The sequence below is a fragment of the Microcebus murinus genome, chromosome 8 (genome assembly GCF_040939455.1).
Source record: "Microcebus murinus isolate Inina chromosome 8, M.murinus_Inina_mat1.0, whole genome shotgun sequence".
In the NCBI taxonomy this organism is placed as follows: Eukaryota; Metazoa; Chordata; class Mammalia; order Primates; family Cheirogaleidae; genus Microcebus; species Microcebus murinus.
The window spans coordinates 95,812,308-95,836,819 of NC_134111.1; the positions used below are offsets into that span (position 1 = coordinate 95,812,308).

General features: G+C 46.1%; 1 protein-coding gene across 1 annotated transcript in view; it reads right to left on the reverse strand.

Moving 5' to 3' along the window:
• Positions 1 to 20,867, reverse strand: part of IRS1 (insulin receptor substrate 1) — a 57,655-nt gene extending 36,788 nt beyond the window's left edge. The window contains exon 1 of the mRNA XM_012749478.3: positions 17,130 to 20,867. Within this exon, the coding sequence (XP_012604932.2) occupies positions 17,151 to 20,867 (3,717 nt within the window). The 3' untranslated portion in view covers positions 17,130 to 17,150. The remainder of the gene's footprint in view (positions 1 to 17,129) is intronic.
• Positions 20,868 to 24,512: the final 3,645 nt, after the last annotated feature.

Below are 24,512 nucleotides of genomic sequence, written 5' to 3' on the forward strand. Positions count from 1 at the left end.
GGGTTGTGTACTGTGACTTTCTTCCAAAAATTACAATATGAAAGGGGGAAAAATAAGAGTACTTTACAGTGGGAAAACTTGACAAACACTACCTGAGCCAGGTTATCAAGGTCAATATCGACCTTGATAGATCATGTTGATAGTACGTACACTTGGTATGATGTGATGAGATGGCACCCCCAAAACCCATCACCCCAGTCTAATCATGAGAAAAACATCAGACAAATCCCAACTGAGGGACATTCTACAAAGTACCCGACCAGTACTCCTCAAAACTGTCAAGGTCATCAAAAACGAGAAAAGACTGAGAAGCTAACACATCCAAGGAGTCTAAGGAGACATGCATTGTAATGTGGTACCCTGGATGGGAGCCCTGAACAGAATTTTAAAACAGGACATTAGGGGGAAACTGAGGAACTGTGAATAAAATATGGACTTTACTTAAGGGCAAACTGGATGTGGGATACATAGTAACTCCCTATAAATTTGAAACTGTTCTAAAATAAGAAGTGCATTCTAAAAATGCCACTGAGTTAAAAATCAGTGATAAAACAAGTTTAAGTAAGTATATAAATATTTGTGAATTTTGTTTTCCGAGTGTTTTTCAAACTTCTTTAAATTTCCTGGCCACTTAAAGGATCCCAAATTGTAAATTATATTTGACGAATTATTGTTTTGCATAAAAAAGTTAGATGATGCAACATTTCTTTCAGAGGAAATGGACCCTATAATTAAATTTCAGCAAATGAATATTTTTTATACTTGACAACCAGAAAATCATATTCAGTTTAACTAGCATTGTCTGATCAATTATAAAATGTTTTCTGTTTGTAAATATTTTCTTCTAAGAATTTCTCTTTAAATTCATTTCCAGCCTGACTTACTCTTTTAGCTAACCGATTAGTTGTAGTACCAAAGTTGTTACGATTTTTCCATTTTATCTTCTCTACATTTAAATGCACTCGTTGTGTTTTATTTTTGTTTTTAGAGCTTTGCAGCACTTTACAGATTTTTTATTATATGATTTAGATCTTCTGATTAAAGTATAATTTATAGCCTCAATTTTAAAAAAGGTCAGGGGCCATCACTCGTCACCACTGCTATTAATAAAATCAAAATGACGGAAATGCTCTCACATATGGATGAAGGATTTAAGTTAGCTATAAAGGAATTTCCTCACCATAAAAGCTGTTATCCACTAGAAAAGGCAACCTCAAAATTGTGGGATTTCCTCTCGTACTGCGCGGATTTAGCAGGAATATGCCTGAAGGTCTTTACTTGTAAAATACACAGTAATATCAAAATAAAAGCTTTTTATAGAAGAGCAGTTTCAAGATATTAGTCTTTCCTCCCAAACATTTTGTACAAGGAATAAATGTAGAGGAAAGCAAATGTATTAATAAACACTTTTCTAACAGACCTTTCAAACAAAATTTTGGAAACAAAATATTAGTATTAATATATATATACATTATCAGTTTTATATAATAGCCTTCAAAAGAAATACTCGTAGTGAAAGTTACTAACATCCAATGCTGCAACTTTAGCTAGGGTTCATGACCTGTGCTCCCCCCTGCCCCCCACCCCCCCATACATATGACCCAAACACACTGGTGGCCACACTTGTGGCCAGCCCCAGTTTTTTCCAGGGCCTCCCAGAGATACCACATACTCCTAACAACCTTTTCTCAAATGTCACCTGTTCTAGATCTTGACTTTCACATAAGATAACTCTCCCAAACAGACATACATCAACTTCAACTCGTATTTCCTTCTCTTTTATATCCTGCCCTATTACATCATAAAAATCTGACTTTGCATCATTTGTGAGTCACAAGCTAACCTTAACCACAACCAATAAACCCATAAGGTATGCCAATGATGTACTTATATCCAGGCAAAAGGGAGAGTCCTGATTTTTATAGGCAAACTGGATGTACAAATCAGTGTTGTCAATTCCTCAAGTCCATAAAAGGGCCCAGAAATCCCTGTTATTTCTCTCAGTGGTCTCATTTGTCCCCTGAAGAAGCAAGTCCTTTATAGCCTTCTTACTCCAACAGTCCTCAAGAAAGAAAGTTGAATTGTTGTCTGTTTTCTTCACAGTTATAATTCAAGAACTTAGGAATATGCCTGGTACTCAGTAGAAACTCACTGACTCCTTGTTGTACTATTTAACCAGATCATTCCCTCATGTCTGGTCTATAAACATCTCAGCCTTCAGCAACTCTCCACCACTATCTTCATGACCAGTTATTGTTTCTTCCAAATCCCTGGTTCAGCAATGACTACAGCCTAATCATGCAATGAATGGAAAAATTTAAGACAATATTCAGTACCCACCAAGTGTCAGGCAGTGGTAATGTGGTTAAGAACAACTCTCTGTCTTCCTAGACAGAACATGATTCTAGTCCACAGATAAAGGAGGTGCTGGTATATTTTCCCACGCTGTACTTTAAAAACCATATGGTCCAACATTCATTCATTCGGCATCTAGGTACAAGAAACACTAAGCATTCAAACCTAGTCAGCCAAGCTAGCAGTGAGAAAGATACAGCCTAGCTCAATACCAAAACTACTGGAAAACATTTTCAAGTTTTAGAAAGTAGCATACACATCAAATGACCGTGAAGGGCCAATAAAACTGAAGTCCTATTTAAAATAAAATAGGACATTTATGTTACAAAGCTTGGGGAGTTGACGGTTTCATAGTCAAAGGTGACAAATCTTTTGCTATATGTAAAATTGTTTGGACCCTAAGTTTTTGCTCAATACTTGGAATGTCAAACAATGTTTAAAAAGCATTGCTATAATAGCTGACAAACTAGCTTAGAACACACATTCTATTACTTAGGCCATCACACTACTCCAGCCTCACTTGAGTATGGAAATGAAAAAATCAGGGAATGCAGGTGAAAATTCTTAAATCTTAGTAATTAGATTCAATTTCCCAGACCGAGGTAACATTTGAGCACAGTAGCTAACAAGTGCCACACTGGCAAAATGGACTCATTTAAATTTAATTCCTGTTCCCAGACCTTACCTATATTTTAGTAGAGGGGCTAATTAGCAACAATATACCCAAGAGGAAGAAAAAGAAGGAGCAAAGGGACATATAGGAGGAAGCTCTATGAATCACCAACTTAATAACCGGCCTCCTTTTAAAAATAGAGGTAGCTATGACATAATACTTATTTTTCAAATCATTTTCTCATTGCTTTTGATATCTGAGACCTCAGTGAAAATGCTATGCTATGACCTAGATCAGTAAGCTACAATTAACATCAGAAGAACTATATGAGTAGAATCAAAGTTGATGAGCTACTGTTGGAAGCAGAGAAATAAATCTTGTCAAAACATAGGAAAGTTTCTGTCAATCTTCAAAAGAATGGTTTGGGGGAACAGACGAAGTATCCAAGATATTACGATAGACTAGGATTGCAGACACAGGAATGATGCAGTTGTAATTAATTTTACTCAAGTTTTCAGATCCAGTCATACCAGATTACAAGGACTCTTATAATTTTTTTTGACTATTCATAATATATGATATTGTTAAATCTGAATTTTTAAAATATTTAACAAATGAAATGGTTAGAAGTAGTCAAAATATAGCCACATTATTGTTTTTGCTTGGGACTTTTCTAAAGCCATCTCCTCTCCCTTGATTCAAGACTCCTCCCTGAGGGCGACTTCCGGGGCCCCCCGCTCTTGGGGCCCCAGAACCTCGTCCACGAGTGTATAATAAAGCCACGTGGTTTGGCCCCCCCCCCAAAAAAAAAAAAAAAAAAGACTCCTCCCTGAATTGTTGATATACATATTTCCAATTTGGCAAATGTTTGGTGATCACCAACTGAATAATGGAGTCACAAAATGAATAGTAAGTCTACTCAGCAAAGCTCATGACTTTTAGTAGGAAACAGTGACATAAAACCAGTAACATTGAGCAAGGACAGGTGTGTTGTTATCATGGTCCTTCAGGAAGGGGTAAACTTTCTGAACAAAAGAGAGACCGGGTGCTAGATACACTTGAACCTAGCTAATAAAATATTTCAGATGTTTTCTTTGGTCATTTAAATGTACTGATGTCACACTGCAAATGAAATTTTACTTATTTCCGCTGGAAATCCATTCAGAACTTTTCAGAGCTAAGAGCGGTTCCTACATACCTTTTGTCATTATTTAAAAAAAAAATAATATTTCCCATGACGTGTACACACACACACACACACACAAAAGGCTAAAGATTCCTTATCTGGTGAGTAACCGTAAATCCTATCAGTAGGAGAAAGCAGTGGAATGGGGCTCTATTCTTAGAAAAGAGACATTAATTAAAAATCCACCTGAAAGGAGCCAGTGAATTACATCGAATTGGGTGGCATGGGGTTTTGTTGTATAAGAGATAATGCAAAGACACTTTCCATGAGTCCATCTAACTAATGCAGCGTGGTGGGAAGCAGGCTTTGAAGACACAATAACATTCCTCCAGCGAGTTTCAAGCTGGAGGCTAAAAGCACCAGCCATTCATTTTTCCTTCTTGAGACACATTTTTCACTCAGTTCAAAGGCCTGAGAAACAACAAGCCTGCACACTTTCTGAAGGCCGTCCCTTGTAGGGACTTGAGAGGGACCAAAGGCTTAGGCTGCAAAATATTTTTAAAGCCTAGGTTTTAGGAATGTAACCTTTTTTATTGGACTATAGTTTCCACCCCCTAACCTTCCTCCTCCCCTACACACACATGGGGGGGAGTTTAGGCAAAAGGGAAAGTTTTAACTATACTCTCAATGACTTCCAGGTACCCTATTAGTAGAAGTAAGATATTTTCTGAAATTAATTCCTTACCCATTCTTTTAAAAATGTAGTATCAATATTCCTTAATCTAACCAAAGGGAAAAGGATCCACTCTGAAAGGAAGTTATTGTTTAGCTGTGGTTCAAAGAGTGTGCTGGAATTGGGAAGGGGGGCAGAGGGGCACTGGAGGGGGAGTCAAGGGGATGGAGTTGCCAAGATCTCAATGTAAATACCACTGCATACAACTTCAGGGCTCCCCCACTCTCTCCCCGCCATGACATGTCTGATACAGTGCTCCATGTTCTTGTGTTCTGTAACCTCAGGAATAGTTAAGGCATTTGAGATTCTGGTAAAAGAAAACCATAAATACTGATTGGAAGGAGAGCTGGGTAAAGAGCTAACAAAAGTACTGCCTTTGCCTTGAGAGGGACGTGGCAAACCGTGTGCATTTGCTTTCCAATGATCAAACATTCTGCATTACCCAAATCAAGATTTGTGTTCAGGTGGGAAAAGCCCCTTCAGACCATCCCACAGTCTTTGGCTCCCTCTCAGCCCTTGCCTTCCACCTCTCCCAACAAAAAGTCTAGTTCTCAGAGCCACTTCCCATCTGGCCCAGCTTGTTGTGTTGGTCGGGAAGGTGGGGGGCAGCCAGCCAGTCCCCTTCATCCAGGGGTAAACGTCATCACTTAAGGGACAGTGGGAAAGTGACCCCTGGCTCTGAGTTCCTTTCCTTTCCATCTCAGATCCTACATGAGCCACCTGAGGACTGTCAGAAAGTATCATCTTCTAGCCTAGTTCATAGTAGGTGTCTGGGACAAACATTATAAACATTTTCGCAAACAACCAATGGCACTAAAAATAGACAACAGCCTCTGCTACTAGAAACCTCAGTAGTCATTTTTCATGTTTTCCTTAGAGGCAAACCTTCAGCCTTTACTTACCCTCTTCAGGTATCCTCAAGAGGAAAATCTAACAAAAGATGCCATCTCAAGACCTGAATCTATACTGGCCCACAGAACATGAGATAGTAAAATATTTGTTTCCCCTTCACAAACCTGAATGGTAGAATTACATTATTTACTCTTTTCTCAAATTATTTCCTGCCCTTACATTTAAAGTGGTGCCCATTATTCTGCCTCATAACACTTCTTCCTCATACTGCATTTTGCAGTAGCATATTTCTTTATTTTTTGCTCTCTGTTAAGTGCCATGAGGACAGGGACATGCCTGTCTCAGTCTCCACTGCTTTGCTCACAGTATAAATTCAATAAAGATTTATTTAAGGAAATATAAGTGTTCATACTTTTTGCAGAAAAATTAAGATGGAAAAATGATACTATCCTATTATGAAGGAAATTGCTGATATTTCATCCAAAGCAAACTGTTCATGAGAACATCTATGAATAATTTTATTCTAAATGTTCAACATGCAACTGATAAATGTTTTTTAATGATGACAAACTAACTACATTTGCAAGTGCATTTATATACAGTTGTAAATCAGGAAAAAATGGTTTCCCCCGTGAAGAAGTAGTAACTATACTTTAACCTTTGTTACTGTGTGACTTGCTGTGGGCAACGGGAGAGTGACAAAGCAGAGGCTTGAAAAGTACTTATGCGCTCATTGCTTCCCCCTCTTACTGCTGGGAACCCAACCAATACCATGTGAAGTCAGGGCTAGCCTGCTGGGGACATGTGGCCCAGTCAACAGCAAGTACCAACTAACAGCCAGAATCACCCACCAGACATTTTTAGGAAGGGCATTCTAGATAATCAGCCCTCAGCCGACTTTCCAGTTGACTGAACAACATGAGTTTTACCCAGGTAAGACAAGCAGACCAACCACCCAACTAAACACAGCCCAAATCACTAACACACAGAATTATGATGTAATAAATGACTGATGTTTTAAAGCACTCATTTTGGGGGTGGTTTAGCTTTTATACATCAAAAGCTAAATGACTTATAGTCCTAAGAAACTAGATAGCTTCATATATAAAACTCTTTAATGCATTTTTTAAAAGTTCCTTCATTCTTCCTTACTCTAGATAATCTGGAAGAAAACTAATACTATTGCTATTAGCATACTTTCATGGGCAAGTCACCCCAAATGATCAGACACTGATAATTCTGATTCAAATGTTACCCGTTATCATAATCTTGAAAGTTTCTATTTTGTAACAAGAGCAACCCCATCCTATTCATACTCTTCCTGTACCACAATCAGCAAGAACAGCAGGGCATCAGTCCTAAACATTTCTGACCATTGGAGAAGTTCCACTTTGGTTCAAAGTAGAAATTATCTCAACAATACACCTTCTCCTTAGAAGGCAGGATAGATTCTCTAAATTCTACTCCTGTCTAGTGTTAATAACTCTGCAGAGAATAAGTGAGAGGAGATCACTAATGAAAAGAAATTTCTTTGATTATTTGTATGTAATTTTATATCTAAATTTAACTGCTCCCCAAACTTGAAATGGTAAAAAGACCATTCCAATAAAAAGCATTGATTCTTTTGAGCTCTCAAAAACATGAGACATTGGTGTCCAGAAAGTCTTCAAAACGATCATTAACCTTCATATTTAATCCTACTACACTATATAAAAAACTAGTTATTCGCCTGTAATCCTAGCTCTCTGGGAGGCCGAGGCGGGCGGATTGCTCGAGGTCAGGAGTTCGAAACCAGCCTGAGCAAGAGCGAGACCCCGTCTCTACTATAAATAGAAAGAAATTAATTGGCCAACTAATATATATAGAAAAAATTAGCCGGGCATGGTGGCGCATGCCTGTAGTCCCAGCTACTTGGGAGGCTGAGGCAGAAGGATCGCTTGAGCCAGGAGTTTGAGGTTGCTGTGAGCTAGGCTGACGCCATGGCACTCACTCTAGCCTAGGCAACAAAGTGAGACTCTGTCTCAAAAAAAAAAACAACTAGTTATTCATTCAGTCTGGGGTGGGTGAGGAGGTGAATGCCTCAGAACTACCATGAAAGTGAACAGGAAAGGAAAATGAAGTAATAAGGATTTAAAATGGTAATGTTTGAAAACACAGATACTTTTCCCTTCTTGATTTGCACAAACACTTCAAACTTGGAAAAGTAGATCATTGCTTAGCCAATGCTTTTCCCCTTTCACTGGGTTATACATTACTAGCAATTTTTGAACCTGAGGATTCAAAAAAGCCATGGAAATTTAGGAGCAGTCCATCTCTAAAAGACAAACAGAAAAGCAGCAGTGATGGTGGCCTAGGAGAAGCTGGGGACAAGGGAGGGAGGCAGACTTATTTTTCCCTCTGAATCTTTTTTTTTTTTAAACCACTTGAAATTTTTAGCATGTTCAGGTATTGCCTATATGAAGCATGCACAGAAAAAAAAAATAGTATGAATAGATCCAGCAAACTATTAGTAAACTTGGTGGTCTAAACAAATATGACCACACATCACCAAACAGAGAGAAAGAGCAGGACAGCAAATGTGCTTGAAAGGGCAATGGCAAAATCTCACAAGAGACTGTAGTTCTAGCCAGAAGCAAGCATAGGAACCAGAGTTCAAAGGATTAGAGCCTTTCCTTACTCAAAATAAAAACCATCCATCGAAAGGGGATAAGAAGTCTTTAGTTAATAAAATTGAGATAGCAAGAAAAGACTTTAAAACTTCTTTTGTAGTCTCTGCTCTCACCCCATGTTTCCTATCACTGACCAGCCCATATTAAGTCAATACGCAACCCCTGTTCGTTTAATACCTGGACCCCACTTCTGGGTTTCTTCACTTGAACTAAAGACCCAAAGCAAAGATATCTTCCTCTTGCTTCACGGTAGTATTAATACTATGTTTGCAAGCTTAATACACAAAAATGGGCCATTCTTCCAAATGAGTTTCATCAGCCTTAACACTATTTAGTATGCTGGTGTTATTGTCAAGGTAGAAGCCATGGTTAGAATGATTAAGAAAACTATAATACCTCAAGGTAGATGGGTTCTTTTGCCCTTTAAGTTTATGAAAAATGCCAACTTTCATAGATTACATGTTATGAATCAAGACTTTTTCCCCCACAGAAAAGTTGTACCCTAAGAAACTACTTCAGTGATCTCCTCTAACTCCCATTTTTTTCCTTCATTTCCATAATCCACCTTTAACATCTTTCAATAAAAGGTATGCTATTTGGAACATAATAAGTGCTCAATGGTGTTTATTGAAGAAAAGGAAGGAAAAAGGAAAACAAGAAAAAGTGGTTTGGGGTCTGTTTGGTCAAGGGCAGATAACTCATGTTGGGGCTGAGAGATGGCAGCTTCTTTTACTGCACTGGAGATACCAAACATCTTCTCACCTTCTGGTTGTTCCCACAACCCTAAAACTCAAGGGTAAGTACCACTACCTTTCACATCCAGAGAGCCCTCCAATTAATTTTAAAATTAACAGGGAAGGGTGATCACTGGGGGAGATCAGATCAATGATAATTCATCACAGTAGCTACTGTGATGACTACACAGTAGCTACTGAATATTTCAGTGGACTTTAAATGCCCTCTTTTTAAAATTGTGCCTATCTCATTTAGATCATATCTTTCCCAAAAGTAAAAATCACGACTTTTCTGTGAAAGATATGATTTGTTTGCCATACTACATACATATGGAAAAAAAGATAATGCCTCTTTCATCACTCCAACAATTATAAAAAAAAACTTCTCAAGATTATGTGATATTGTTCAGCGACATGACCTAAATATGTCAAAGAAGATCACAGAACCCTTATCAAAGCATTCTTTGGTCAACAATGGAAAAAGAAAAGGAGTGGGGAGAATGCATATGTGTACATAGTTTTTTTTTAAAAAAAATGGAATGGTAAAAGGAAAACAATGGATACAATACAACTCAGCTAACTCAATAAAACATTCAGGGTAGGGTAATAAAACCACAAATATCCTCTCTGCTTTAAGATAGATACAACTAAACTTGCAGTCTGACCCTCACATTCTACTCTGCTGCCACCATGAATGAAAATACAGAAAAGAGGTTGAAAAAGAAAAGCAGCCCTTTCAACATAAACACATCATTTTTAAAAGTTCTATTATTCAAAGATCACTGACTCATTGAAGAAGCACAAGTCACATTTATCCAACCAAATTTATTTTAACAAATAGATTATAGCAGAGCCTGCAGCAAGAATATTATTAAAATCGAAAATGTTCCTTTTACCATAGATGATAGTACCTTATACTTATCTAATCCATCTTTCTGCATTTTCTATGAATTAATGGGAGAGATACCACCATTTCCATAATATAAGACACGAATAGAAGCAAACAGATGAATCTAGCTTATCATTTTAAAAAGCTATATAACAACTTTTAGTAACTAGTTCACATTAGTTTGAAATTAATATAGTATTATTACACCATACTAACATTAAAATGTAATTGCTAAGTTAAAATTCAATGTGATTACAGCTTTTCGACATGTTTCAATAACATTTTAAAAAGCGCTTTTAAATTCTACCACAAAGCTATCAACTCATAAGGTAATAAAGTAATAAATCAATTACATAACTATAAAGGTGACAGAGTATCACTTTAAATGCAAAAAAAAAGTATTGGTATGGAAAAAAGTTACAGACACTTTAATGTGAAACTGACTTCAAACTGAATTCACAAGAAGCTATTTTCCTTGAATATAATTTCCAGTAACTCTGTAACATAAGGAAATAATTGAGGAAATGGCTTTATTTAAAACAAAACAAAACCTTAGAATTGTGAAGTGTTCCATTATGCTAAATTACCAACCCATCAAAATAAAAGGAACCATTTATATACTATTCAGCTAAGAAATATATCTGATTATATTAGAAGGAGGATTAGAAAAGAAAGTCAGTGGAGTTCTGAAGGAGTCAATTGACTATTCTAACGATTTATGAAATCCACATGGAGGTGCAAAAGAGATAGGAGCTTCTGAATATATTGGCAACTCAACAGCCAAGATAGCACTGGGTCAGTAAAGCACTGGTACAGCTCAACTAACTAATCAAAAATCCTAAAGGACAAAAAGGCTGGACAACACTAATTCTGCCAGCAAGAGAAATATTAAGTTGTTTCACACACCTAACAGAAAAATAAAACTAAACAAAAAATTGTGGAATACTCCCTACAGTCCCCAGTTGGCTTCTCCGATTTCCTTTCCATTCACTTCAGTGGATAGCTCAGTGGAGAATGCTTGTGGTACAAATGAGAAACGTCATCCATAAACAGACCACCCACAAGAAGTAGGGATTTCCAACAGAATAACTAGAATAATGTCACAGAGATGCAGTGGTTAAAGCTTAATCTATACAGTAGGATGGGGTAAGAAGTTTCCGACAGTTGACCTTAGGATGCAAGATGACTTGCATTCCCACACACATTTCATTTTTGTTTTATTCTTTCTCTTTCTTTCTCTCTTTCTCTTTCTTTCTTTCTTTCTTTCTTTCTTTCTTTCTTTCTTTCTTTCTTTCTTTCTTTCTTTCTTTTTCTTTCTTTCTTTCTCTTTCTCCTTCCTTCCTTCCTTCCTTCCTTTCTTTTTCTTTCTTTCTTTCTTTCTTTCTTTCTTTCTTTCTTTCTTTCTTTCTTTCTTTCCTTTCTTTCTTTCTTTCCTTTCTTTCTTTCTTTCTTTCTCTTTCCTTCCTTCCTTCCTTCCTTCCTTCCTTCCTTCCTCTTTCTTTCTTTCTTTCTTTCTTTCTTTCTTTCTTTCTTTCTTTCTTTCTTTCTTTCTTTCCTTTCTTTCTTTCCTTTCTTTCTTTCTTTCTTTCTCTTTCCTTCCTTCCTTCCTTCCTCTTTCTTTCTTTCTTTCTTTCTTTCTTTCTTTCTTTCTTTCTTTCTTTCTTTCTTTCCTTTCTTTCTTTCTTTCCTTTTTTTTTTTGAGACAGGGTCTTTGCTCTGTCACCAGGGAGTAAAGTGCAGTGGCATCATCATAGCTTACTGCAACCTCAAACTCCTGGGCTCATGTGCTCCTCCTGCCTCACCCTCCAGAGTAGCTGAGATTTCAGGGAGTGCCACTGTGCCAGAATAATTTTTCTATTGTTTGTAGATCTGAGGTCTTGCTCCTGCTCAGGCTGGTCTAGAACACCAGAGCTCAAGCAATCCTCCCACCTCAGCCTCCCAGAGTGTTAGTTAGGATTACAGGCCTGAGCCACAGCATCTGGCCACATTTTATTTTTGAAAGAGAGTGAGGGGAGGAAGAGGAACCTAATTCAACCTGGAGATGGTACCAGAAACTTAAGACAGGTGCAGTCAAGGGAGTTTGTCCCAAGGTCTGTTATACCCTAAAAATGCCCCTCCAAACAAGAAAGTTTAAAATCAGGCCTGAATCAAATGGAATGTTTTCCTTCCAGGTCCCCGTCTGATCTGAAAGCAAGAATGTCTGATCTGAAAGCAAGAACTGGACAGAACAGGACATTCTAAGGTTTTATTATGATTTTGTCAACAGTTCCTTCAGAAAGAATCCTCATTACAACTGACCCATTAAAGAATATCAGTCATTTTCTCCAAAACAGTCCTATGTTTAGAGCTGCAAAGGAGGTTAGAATAATTTAGAACAAAATCCTCAAGTTACTGATGAGGAAATAGGTCCAGAGAAATTAAGTGACTTGCCCAAGGTCACCCAGCTGGTAAAGGGCACAGGCTGTGTTAGAGCCCAAGATCTCTGGCTCCAGGAGCTGTTTTTTCCATTGCATCATTCAAGATAGCACAAAGATATTTTCCAGGAATTTTGATAAACCAAAAAAAAAAGTGGCATGCCCTTTTAGATCTCAAGTCCCTTCCTGCAAGGTAATACTGAAGATAATATTTATTTAGGGGGCACTGAGATAAATGACTATAATATGTGGGATTTTTTAACATAAAAAGCTACCTAAACAATGGCAAAGATTAAGAACATTATTAGATGCTCAAAGTTTTCTGGAACAACAAGGAAACCCCCTCCTCCCACTGCTCCTTCTTTGGTACGTTTTCACCTGTGATGTTTCAATCAGCACCATAGGAAAAGCGCTGCCTTTGAGGCTTATGCTTAGGGATGCTGGCTGGTGAGAAATGCTTATTTGGGAGGGAGAGAAAATATTTCCATGCCATTTCTCTTTCTTATTTCCTCTTATTTTAAAAAGGACAAATCTGAGCACCTTTTCCAACCCATGTAGTAATACAGCTCACATAATTTTGGTAACAGAAAGGGGCACAACACAAATCTAGCAAGCTTTCAAAATCCGTTCACCCAGCCTGACCTGAAGGGCGGTCACTTGAGCTGTGAATGAGCAAGAGAAAGAAAAAAAAAATCTGTGTCTGACAACACAGCAGCAAACCTCGGTAAGGAACATAAAAGGCACACACTACCCAAGCCCTCGTGGTGAATGCTGTAGACCCTCACGATTTGCAAGCTGGAGCCCCCGTTTTCCTTTCACTCTGAGCTCCCTCCCAGCGTAGGAGGATCAGTTTTCCTCCATCTGACGTTGCTCAGGCGCTTTGCAAACTGCAGGTGCCCAATAAAATGTACAGAGAGCCCAAGGCACGCTCAAACCAAACGACCCCACAACAATGCCAGCCACACACAGCACCCTTATCTCCTTCTCCCCCCCATTGGCAAGAGAGGTAAATGCAAGAACCCCCAGCCAAGCCCATCCAGCCGGCAGCCACGTGCGGTCGCCCCCCTCCTGACCCCGGATCTGGAGGCAGGAAGGAGGAACGCGGCCTCGTAGTAAACCGTAGTAAAGAGAGGAAGGAAACAAAATGGGGCGCGTCACATGGCCACGGCCTGGATTTTTCTCAATTAAAAACCAGAGGAAGCGTGCGTTTCCGGCCCCCGTCAGTGGGCCGGCTGGACTTGTTCATTCTTAACCCTGGTCTAGACACGCGGCCGTGGCCGAGCGCACAACACGCTCCGTCCGGGGGCGCGGCGCGGAGGGGTGCTGGGCTCAGTTCCGCGGGCTCTGTAGGGACAGGGTGGCAGAGGACCAGCCGGGGACGCTCGGCCCGCCGGCGCCCGGGACCCGCGACCCAGGGCCCCACGCCGAGGCCCCGCCCCGCGCCCGCCGCAACTGGGCGGCGACTCGCGCTGATTGGCTCTGGCGGGGGCCAATCAGCGCCCGCCCGCCTGGGGTCAGCCGCCGCAACGAGGAGCCCGGGGGGCGGGGGCTCGCCCGCCACCGCCGCCCGCGCGGCCCGGGAAGGGGCCCGGCCGCCCAGGGGCCGGCGGGGGCGGGAGGCCCGAGCGCGGGCTCGCGGCGGCAGATTCCCCCCCGACCCCAGCAACAGGGGCTTGCAGGAAGGAGGGGCAGCCGGCTGCCAAATGAAGAGGGAGGAATGCAGGAAGCGGAGGTGACCCGGAAAGGGGAAAGTGCCGGGGCCGAGAGGGCTCGCGCCAGCCAGGAAGGCCACACAGCGAGGGGAGGGGAGAGGGAGGGAGAGGCGGGCGTGGAGGTGCCGTGTCCCTGAAATCACAAAAAAGAAATAGAGTGAAAGAAAGAGAAATGGCCAGATTCTTGATTTTTTTTTTTTTTATTTTAAGGAAGGCGGGCATAACAAAGAATGACAAAAAGCAGAAACTGAACCTAGAAGGGATGACTCGGCTCTGTCTGCCCAGCTGCCGTTTCAAAACTAAAAGGCAAACTGACGCCGGCTAAAGGTAGCGCGGCTGCCCTGAGCTGGTGTGAGACGCCCTTTTTGCCTTCCTTCTCGGGGTCCCAGTTCTGCACTGTGCAGACAGGAGGCCACAAGCACTGCGAAATTCTGAAGAGGAGCCAAAAAAGGCCAACGTCAGGAACAAAGGGAGTGGGAGGGGGTAGTGCTGGAAAACTATGAACAGCAGGTCATAACTAAGGTCAAGGAGACACGGCTTGACAAGAGAAAGGAGAAACAGAAAAGGTGCTGGACTGGATGCTAAGGGGAAGGGCATCCAACAAGTCCTGGCTCCTGAGCTCAGTGCTCCACACGTGTTGTCCTTTACTGAACAATGAAAAATGCTAAACAAGCGGAGAGGTTAGGTTAGAAAGAGCGCACCCCCTCATGGTACCTCTCTTCCTTTCACCATGTTTCAGGTTTTACCTGAGAAGTGGGAAAGAGAGGCAAAGAGGGCAAGTGCTGAGGAAGTGAGGAAAACAATGTTTTCACAAACATAGTCATTCGGAGCAGCAGAAGCTGTTTGCCATTCACAGGTCTGACTTCTTTCTGTCTCTCAGATGATAACCGACTGTCAAATAACATCTTTAAACTCAACAGGGCAAAGGCAAGCAAGCAGAAATGAGGATGTAAACGTGCCAGTAGCCTTTGGTGCCCCACTTAAAACACAGACATTTACATCTTACACATTGTAGAATTTTTCTGGCATGGTGCAAAGTACGGTATATTGTTACTCCACAATTTATTAGGGATATGGTTATATGATTACTTCAGAATATTATATTTTCCCAAAGAAAGTTAAGAATATAAGGTTGGAGTTTTGTTTTTTAATCTTCCACACAAGGAAAATTTTATTTTAAAACCCTTTTTAAAAATGAGAATTCTATTTGGTCATCAATTTTCTATATAGAGCAAACATCATTTATTCTACTCTATAAAGAGAAACCAATATAAATTAAGAAAGTAAGTGAGAAAAACTTATTGTTTCTTAGTTTCTTCTTTCATCTCTTTTAAAACCTAAATTTTAGTTCTGCTAGGTTTGTTTCCTTCAAATTCTCATTACTTTATCAATGAAGCACTTTATAATACAAGTGGTTAAAGTGTTACAGCCCAACTCCCAAAAACATCACTTAAAATAACCAAAATTTATACTGTTGACGTTGATATCTACAATTAAATCTCTATTCTAGTTCATGATGAAAACAAATGTTGAAATAAATACTGATCAAATAAATGCCTTTTTATAACAATCGCCTAAAATCTTAGTTTCTTCAAATACCTTTGTCTTGTTCTACAAAATATAGAATGATATGGGTCAAATATTAGAAACAGAATCAAGGAGACTGACCGCATAATAAATAAATACCTATCTATAAGAATCCAAGGCACAAATTAATTTCTTATGAGTGGACACATACTAAGAAAAATTAATGCTTTTCAAAGCTCATTCTGTGCAGCATATATAAAATTCACAAGATAATCAGTTTGTCAGAATAAAGTGTTTCCAAATGCTGGAAACTTCTGCAATGCCAACTCATCACATTATTTGCAAACTATACTCCTCTCTTCTACCCGCAATTATGACCACCAAAAAACTGGCTCAACAGAACGAAGGGCAGGCTAATTTCCTATTACAAATGTTTTTCATTTTCAATACAGCCTTAGCCACAGAAGACCTAAAGCCAACTTTCAACATTTACTGAGGTGTCTACTCTTGAACTTAAAGTTGAACAACAAATATCTTTTAAGTGAAGAGTACATAATTTAGCCCTAACATTCAAGGCAAAACAAAACAAGACCTCCATGTTCCTGACTTATCCCTTCTTTTCAACATAAAAATGTGAAGGAATTTTACAGAAGATATACAGTAGCCCCAAATGATATGTGTGGCATCTCAGTGCAAGAAGAGACAACTGCAAGCCAGACATCCTGGGATGAACTTCCATAACTCTTAACTAATAATGGGTCCCAGATGCATGCAGAGTTGACTGCATGCCCTGTCTAACAGTGGCCATGGCATGGATGTGAATAATATTTCACAAATCCTGGTACAGGAACAAAAAGAAAATGTCACCACTAATGACTTTCTTGAGAGACAACAGACAGATAGTTACTTCTCTTTAAATATGTAGGTCTTAAAAGCTATTTCTCCTGAATCTTTTTAGGGCAGCACAAATAGAAATCAATGTTTCCCACTGCTGTTTACGTTGCCTTGGTATTGTGAAATCACAGAACAAAAGTACACAGAGTAACCCGATAAGATCCCCCTTAAGGGGTCTGAGAAACTATCTTAAAAGAAGAGTTTTAGCCCCTGTATTAACAATCTTTTTTTTTTATAGAATTGTTCCTTCCAGGGGCTGACCTAAATATATAGTCAAAAGAAAACTTTAACATAGAGATTAAGATTCTTATATGTGAACTTTACAAACCTCAGAACTGGCATTACAGAATATAAGTTTTTAAAATACTACAAAAGTACTTCACTTGGGAATTCTCAAATGAAAAAGCTCGCCTGAGGCTGTTCCTACATGTTTATTTGACTCTCTGCCAGGTGTCACTGTGGGGTGGGGATCTTGTGTGCCCTGAGGATCTAAGTGCATTCTCCCTGAGGAAGCAGTAGGAAAGAGTTGGAAGGGGTGGAGGCAGAGAACAGAATTCATGCACAAAGTTAAAAGCAGTTTTGTCTTCTGACTTTGTCACCATGAAACGCACCTGCTGTGATGTCCAGATGAGCTACTGGCGGTCCTCTGGCTGCTTCTGGAAACTGATGCTGGCATAGGCGCTTAAATCCTCACTGGAGCGGCGGGTGGAGCTGCTTTCCCCGCTGCCCAGGGGCTGACGAGGGGGTGTTGGTAGGGGAGGCTGTGGTTGAGCAGGGCGCTCCTGAGAGCGCTGCTTGAAGTCCTTGACCAAATCCAGGTCTATGTAGTTAAGACCATTCTCCAAACCCCCAGCAGCCCCACACACTTGGGCTGACTCCTTGGGGGCTTCCCCAAGCTCCCCAGGCTTCAGCCACACATTCTCAAAGGAAGCAGAGCTGTGGCGTTTCCCATCTTCACTGCTGCTGCTGCCGCCTCCGCTGCTAGCCCCTACTGCAGCCCCCCCTCCTAAGGGCACTGTGTTGCCCACCCGGGTGGCACTAGGTGTGGAGCAGAAGGTCTCGGAGCTATGCCTCCTCCGGCACCCTTGTGGGTCTGCACGGATCACTTTGGCACTCTGGTTGCGGTTGGGACTGAGGTTCACCCGGGTGAAGGCGCTCATGCCCCCGGGTCCCTGTGGGCCCCCCAGCAGGGATGCTTGGGCAGCCAGCTCAGCTGTCCCTTGAGGTGCAGCAGGAGAAGCAGAGGCTGCTGAGGATGAGGAGGGAGCAGCCGTGGCAGCCCTGGGCAGGCTCACCTCCCGTGCAGCAATGCCTGTCCGCATGTCAGCATAGCTGACCGGGGCAACTGGGGAGGTGTCCACGTAGCTCTGACGGGGACAACCCATCTGCATGGTCATATAGTCGCCACGGCTGCTGGGTACTGCCCGGGTGGGCCTGCAAACACTCGTAGCCCCAGGAGGTGCGGGGCCCACTCTGCCCATCTCAACCCCGGAGCTCTCCTGCCAGGCTGCCCTCCGGCCCGGCCCCAGGTCCATTTTCATGTACTCCTCAGTGCCAGTCTCTTCCTCTCTGGGAGTTGGCTGGAGCTGGGATGGACACCTGACTGAAGGCGAGCTGTGGGAAGCCACGGGGCCAGATAAATAGCCAGGCTGATCACTCCCAAATTCAATATTCACATATTCCCCTGGGCTTTTGGGCTCCGGAGGGTGCAGCAGGGGCTGCTGCTGCTCTCGGGCCCGAGGTAAGGTGCTGGCCTTAGGATCCCCCAGGGATAGCCTCGTGGGCCGAGCCAGGCGGCTGTTGGTCTGGGCGGCTGTGTCCACTTTCCGAGGCAGATGGGGCTGCAAGACCTGATGGTGGTGGGCATGCGGGAGACCAGGCTCCAGCCTAGCCCCACAGTAGCCCCCACCAAGGCTGTCGCTGCTGGTGGAGGAGGAAGAATCTTCTGCCGCTGCAGCATAGAGAAGGCGACCAGAGCTAGAGGAAAGGCGGAGGTGCTGGTGCCGGGCACCCTCCTCTGGCTCCCCAGGACGCTGAGTGTGCTTAAAGGACCTTGGCAATGAGTAGTAGGAGAGGACTGGCTTGTGCTGGGGGTATTCAGGGCCGTAGTAGCAGCCGGAGGGGCTGCTGGTATTGGAGTCCCCCACTGGCGACATGTTCATGTAGTCACCTGTGCAAGGCAAGAGCTTGCCACCACTGCTCTCCACTGGAGGCTTGGGGTGGGGCAGGGCGGGAGAGTGGTGGCCCCCTACACCATTTGTCCAAAGCTTCCCGTAGCTGCTCCCAGAGGGGGCAGCACTGCTGCTGCTGCTGGGCCCACCTCCAAGGTCAGGGGAGCAGCTGCCGCTGGGGGACATCATCATGTAGCCATTGGGGTCCACTCTCTGGGGATGGCGTCTGATGGGGTTGATGATCTGCTGGGGGGCAGACACGCTCTTGGGGCTCATGGGCATATAGTCCCCACTGCTCTTTCTGCTGCTGGGCACTGGGGCCACCCCCGGGGACATGGGCATATAGCCATCGTCGGTGTGGAGGGTGGAGGTATCTGGGCGGTGGTGGCCCCCCTGAGGCTCCATGGGGTGCATTTCCAGACCCTCCTCCGGGTAGGAGTGGGTGGGCACGAAGGCGGAGTGCCGGTGGCCCGGCAGTCGGCCTCCACTGCCACCTCCTGGTGGGTAGGCAGGCATCATCTCCGTATACTCCTCGATGGAAGCCACTGAGGACTGGGACGGGGTCTTCTGGTGGGAAATGGTAGGGGATGTGCCTGCCGAGTGAGTTCTCTTTCGGAAACGATTATCCAGATCTGCAGCACTGGCTGCTTCATCCCCAGCCAAGGCTGGACTGGTGCCCAAGCCAGCTCCCGGGATGTAGCGGTGGCCATTGCCACCCCTAGACAAAATGTAGTGACCGTTGGGGGCGGTCAGGGTGGAGGCCCCCTTGCCGCCCATGCAGATATAGTTGCTCAGCTCCTCTTCACCACGGGCCGGTGGGGTGTGGCCCAGGGAATCTGGAGTGACACTGCGGAAAGAGCTTCGGAAATCGCAAGGACTGGAGCCATACTCGTCCGAGGAGATGAAACCGCCATCGCTGGGGGACCCGGACACAGAAGCACTAGACCGCCGTGGGAACAGGCAGTCCGAGGTGGAGCCGTGGCCACTGGTGCTGCTGGACGACAGACTGACCGGGCTGGTGGCCGAAGGCGAGCAGCGAGAAGAAGGCATGGGGATAGAGCGGCTGTGGTTGAGTGGGGGGTGCAGCCGGGCGCTGCCCCGATGCCGGTGGGCGTGGGTCCTGTTGGTGCTAGGACTCACAGGACTGCCATCCACCGAGGCCGGGCGTGACATGGTGCCTTCGCCGTCGCTGGAGGCGCGGACGCGGAAGGAACCCGGCTTTCCGCCCACCATGCTGGCTGGGGAGGTGGCGGTGATGCTCTCGGTGCGCGATCGGCGGGTCAGCCCCACCTGGCTGGGCGGGGGGTTGTTGAGATGGTGCCTGCGCAGGGGGACGCTGATGGGGTTGGAGCAGTTGGATGAGGACTGGCTCTTGCTGCGAGGGCGGAACTCATCACTCATGGCCCGCATGGCCTCCAGGATGGTCTCGTGCATGTTCTGGGCCACCACCGAGTCATCCACCTGCATCCAAAACTCCCCCGGCCCCGTCACGGCGGAACGGCCCACCTCGATGAAGAAGAAGTTCTCCGAGTGGCCGCAGCGCCTGATGTTCATTAGCTGCAGTACCACGGCGGCTGCCTCCGAGTTCAGCTTCACGAAGCTGATGGTCTTGCTGGTCAGGCAGAGGCGGTAGATGCCAATCAGGTTCTTTGTCTGACCCAGGCCCTTGGGCTTCAGGATCACCTGCCAGACCTCTTTGAAGGCGGGTCCTGGGGGCGCATCCCCGTAGCTCAAGTCCTCCCCAGCCTCGCCCAGGCCAGAGCTGCCGCTGCAGCTGCCCCCGCCGCCTCCCAGCCCGGATGCTGCAGCCCCATCGTGGTGGCCCTTGGCACGGTTGTGCAGCTGCAGGAGAGCCTGGTACCAGCTGTCTTGCTCAGCCTCGCTGTCCGCCGCGATGGCAAAGTGCTCGTCCCGGGTATAGAGAGCCACCAGGTGCTTGTTCTTGGAGTCAGCCCGCTTGTTGATGTTGAAGCAGCTCTCAAGGGGGATCGAGCGTTTGGGGGCGCTCGACTTGTGCCGCCACTTCTTCTCGTTCTCGTAGTACTCCAGGCGCGCCGGGCCCCCTGCCTCGCTGGCCGCCCGCAGCACGAAGAAGCGCTTGTGCATGCTCTTGGGTTTGCGCAGGTAGCCAACCTTGCGCACGTCCGAGAAGCCGTCGGTCTCCGGAGGGCTCGCCATGCTGCCGCCGCCGCCGCCGCCGAGCAGAGGGAGGCGCCGCAAAACAACTGGGTGGGGGGCGGAGGCTCCTCGTCGCGGCCCCGCACATGCAAACAGGGCTGGAAGCCGCAGAAACCCCGACTCCGAAATCCACGCCGCCCCCCGCGCTGGGGAGGGGAAGCCACAGGAGGACGCAGCAGCTGCGCCGAGGAGATAGCCTGAGATAGCCTGAGCGGAGTTCACGGGCGTTTCACGCCCGGGGGGGAGGCCGTGCGTCCGGGGTGAGGGCGGCCGCGATCCTCCGGGGGCCAAGTCTCCTCTCGGCCGCCGCGGTGGGGAAGGAGCGAAGATGCATCTCTCGCTGCCCCGGCTGGAGTCCAGCGCAGGGACGCGGCGGCGGCGGCCCGGGGTCCCTGCGTTGCCCCTTCAGGCGCGCGCGCCTTCCCTCCTGAGTTCCCCTCTGGAAGTAGCGATTCCCGAGGCAAATTAAATATCCTTGGGCAGGGGGAGGCGGGCTGCCAAGTCCCAACGTTGCACGGGGTTCTCCCTCCTCCTCCTTCGCCTCCTCCTCCGCCTCCTCCCACCCCCCAACCGTCCCCGCCGCCACCAGCCGCCCAAATACCAGCTCAATCGCGGAGACCGCGGCGCTGCGGCTGTTGCTGCTGCTGCTGTCGCCGCCCGCGGACGCGTCCTCTGCAGCCCCCATTCGGGCCCATCTCGGCGGGCGGAGAAAGTGGCTTTTCCACGCGAAACGCTACCGGGCAGCCAGGGGAACCGGAGACGGGCCGGAGGGACAGGCTCATCCCTGCCCCTCGCTCCAGTCGGCAGGGGAGGAGGGGAGGGGACGAGGGCGGGAGGCGAGGGGGGAGGTTTGGAAGGATTCGGGGAAGACGCCTGTTCCCCGCGAGGCGCTGCCGCTGCAGTTACTTCTCCCCTCCTCCTCCTCCTCCTCCTCCTCGGAGAGTTGCCGAGAGCCCCAACCAAAACAAGCGGCGGCGTCTGGCTCTGCGCGCCGGCCCCCTCCGACCGCGCCGCCGTCTCACTCGGAGCAGAAAAACACGTGACGGAGCCTCCGCGCTCGGCAGCCGGGTCGCCGCCGCCGGGAGGCTCCCGCCCGGGTCTCTACATTCCGGGCCGAGCCCGCCCCGCGCCCGCCCTTCTCCGCCCCCCGGCCGTGCCGCAGCGGCGCCCGCTCGGGGCCCGGCGCAGCGCGAGGACAGCGCCCCTGCGCGGCCGCCCGCCCGCCAGGGCGCAGCGCCGCCCGCCCCGCGCGCCACCCAGGGCGCCCCCGACCCGCAGGAATCCCCGCGGCGGGCGCGGGCGGGGTGTTTGGGTGGTTACCCGAAAGCACGAGGGGAGTCTGGGAAAACGGGAGGGGGGCGAGCTCGGGAAGACGCAGGAGTGAGGGTGGGGGACGACGGGGGGGCACTGCGGCGGCGGAGCCCCGAGTGGGAGGGCCGGGGAGGAGAGGGCGCGGGAGCTGGGCTGGATCTTACCTAGCAGGTAAGATCGACCTCTGGGAGGAGGTTTATGGTCAAGGCTTTTTCTCCCAGGAAATGTAAAAGCTGGGTTTCCGTTTCAGGGTGATGGGCCATAGTGAGGAGACCTGTATTTTTGTAAGGAAGGGACCTCTGGGCCAGCCTTCAACCTTGGAACCCCCGGGTTTGCTGCCCTGAGGTACCTCGCGAGAGCGGAGGGACACCCAAGGGCAGTGCTTGCGGGGAGACATGGTCACTCCAGCAGGAGACCAGGGATCCCCAGGAAGCGTCTCACGTCCCGCGCAGTGGGATCAGCCGCTGATCAGTTAGGGAGAAAACGCGCATATCATTTTCGTCCTCTCCCCTGGCCCACCCCACCGAGAGGACATTCACACCTGAGGGCGAGGGCACGGGGGAAATGAGACGCCCCTTATCATATTCCGAAGTCTGCTTGTGATTTTAAAAAGATGTAGGGAACCTACAGAAGGTTCGTAAGGCCAAAACCCTAATGTGCAAATATTGGCTGAAATGTTTGTTTCACACACAGCTATCCACACCCATTGAACCACCCTATAAATTTTTAACCTTGACCACAAGGATAATCGGGAGAAAACAAGGATGGTGCCAGCTCAACTATACAGGAAAATGGGTACTTCATGAGCAGAACAGGTCAGCAGCCTGGGTCTTCTTGGAGAGCCTCTTACACGGCTGGGTCTCAGTCTCCCCACAAGCAAACGCTCCCCGAAGTTTTTTGGTTGTTTTTCTCCTTTTTTAAAGCTGACCTGTAAACAAGCAGTCTGTCCCTGCTTGCTCAGCTGGCATTGAGAGCCTGCAAAGATGACGTTTGTCATTCTGTTTCATGCTATCTTATTTTTCCACTCTATTCCTGGCCGGTGTGGGGTTTCCGCCCCCTTTCTACGCCCGGGACCCTCCTCAGCCTCCAGCTCCCGAGCACTGCAGGATGCTGGCAGGGACACGCCGCAGTCCGGGCGCTGGGCATGCTCAATGGCAGGACGCGCTGGGCTGCGGGGAGCGCGCCTGGGCCTAAAGCGGGGGAGGGGCGGGGCGAGTTTCCTGGGGAAGCCTGCTGATTGGTGGGGTTGCCTGTCTTTCAAGCCTTGCACTGCAGGAGGGGAGGTGGGGAGAGGGGGTTAGGGTACTAAGGTAGGTTGCAAAACGTAGTAGGGAAAAAAAAAAGAAGAAGAAGAAAAAGAGGAGGAAGGAGAAAAAGAACCATAGGCGCCATTCAGAGGCGTGCGATCCGTGAATTGGGGTATCGGGCATCTACACAGGGGCGACTCCCTACCGCAGCCTGGGAGCCCCTCATTTCTCCTCTCACCTTCCTGTCCCCTGCCATCGTGCATCCTCATGTAAACCTGGTTAATCTATAATTTGAGTACACATGTTGAATTGAAAGCCCTCCCTCCTTTTCCTCTGACAGCTTAGTGATGTGGGCGCACGTGCCCACTACAAGGCTATAAATAGCAGATATTTGGGAATGGTAGCAAGGCAGCAATAACGGCGACTGAAATTCTGGGGTATAGAGTGCGTTATAGGGGGCGGGGTAGGGAGATGCGGAATGGAGACGCCTGAAGTTAGTGGAAAAGTGTAACTGTGCCTGGTTTTACCCTAGGCAAGAAACAAGAAAGATAATAAAAGGGCTGTTTACCAGTAACAATGTATTCTAGATAAGGCCAAAGGGATTTTTTTATAGGTTTGATGTTTAGCGCTGGAATGGGGTGAGGGAGTTCTTCACATTTTGTAGGAAAACAACTCAAATCCATAGATTTTTACTGTTCACATGACTCCATCCCTACCTCCCCCTCCACGCCAAAAGAAGCTAAATAAAAGGACTGTACCGCCATGGGAAACAAAATACCCCGTCCTTTCAGGAAACCAGATTGCTGTGACAAATTCTGTTCAGACCGTTGGGTTTCCTAAGGAAGATAACCACTGATCATAGAATGTTATTGCCATTTTTCTACTTTCGGATATTTTACTACCGATGTTCAAGGTGGTTAATATTTATTTTAATTATACTATGGTAAGTTCAATTGTTCCCTACATTTTTTTTTTATTAATGGGTTGTGATAACTCTGGAAATGCAAATTTTTGTTTGGTTCATATAATACACAGAATAGAAAGAGGTTTCTGTGGAATACAACGGAAGTGATGCTGAGCAGGTACG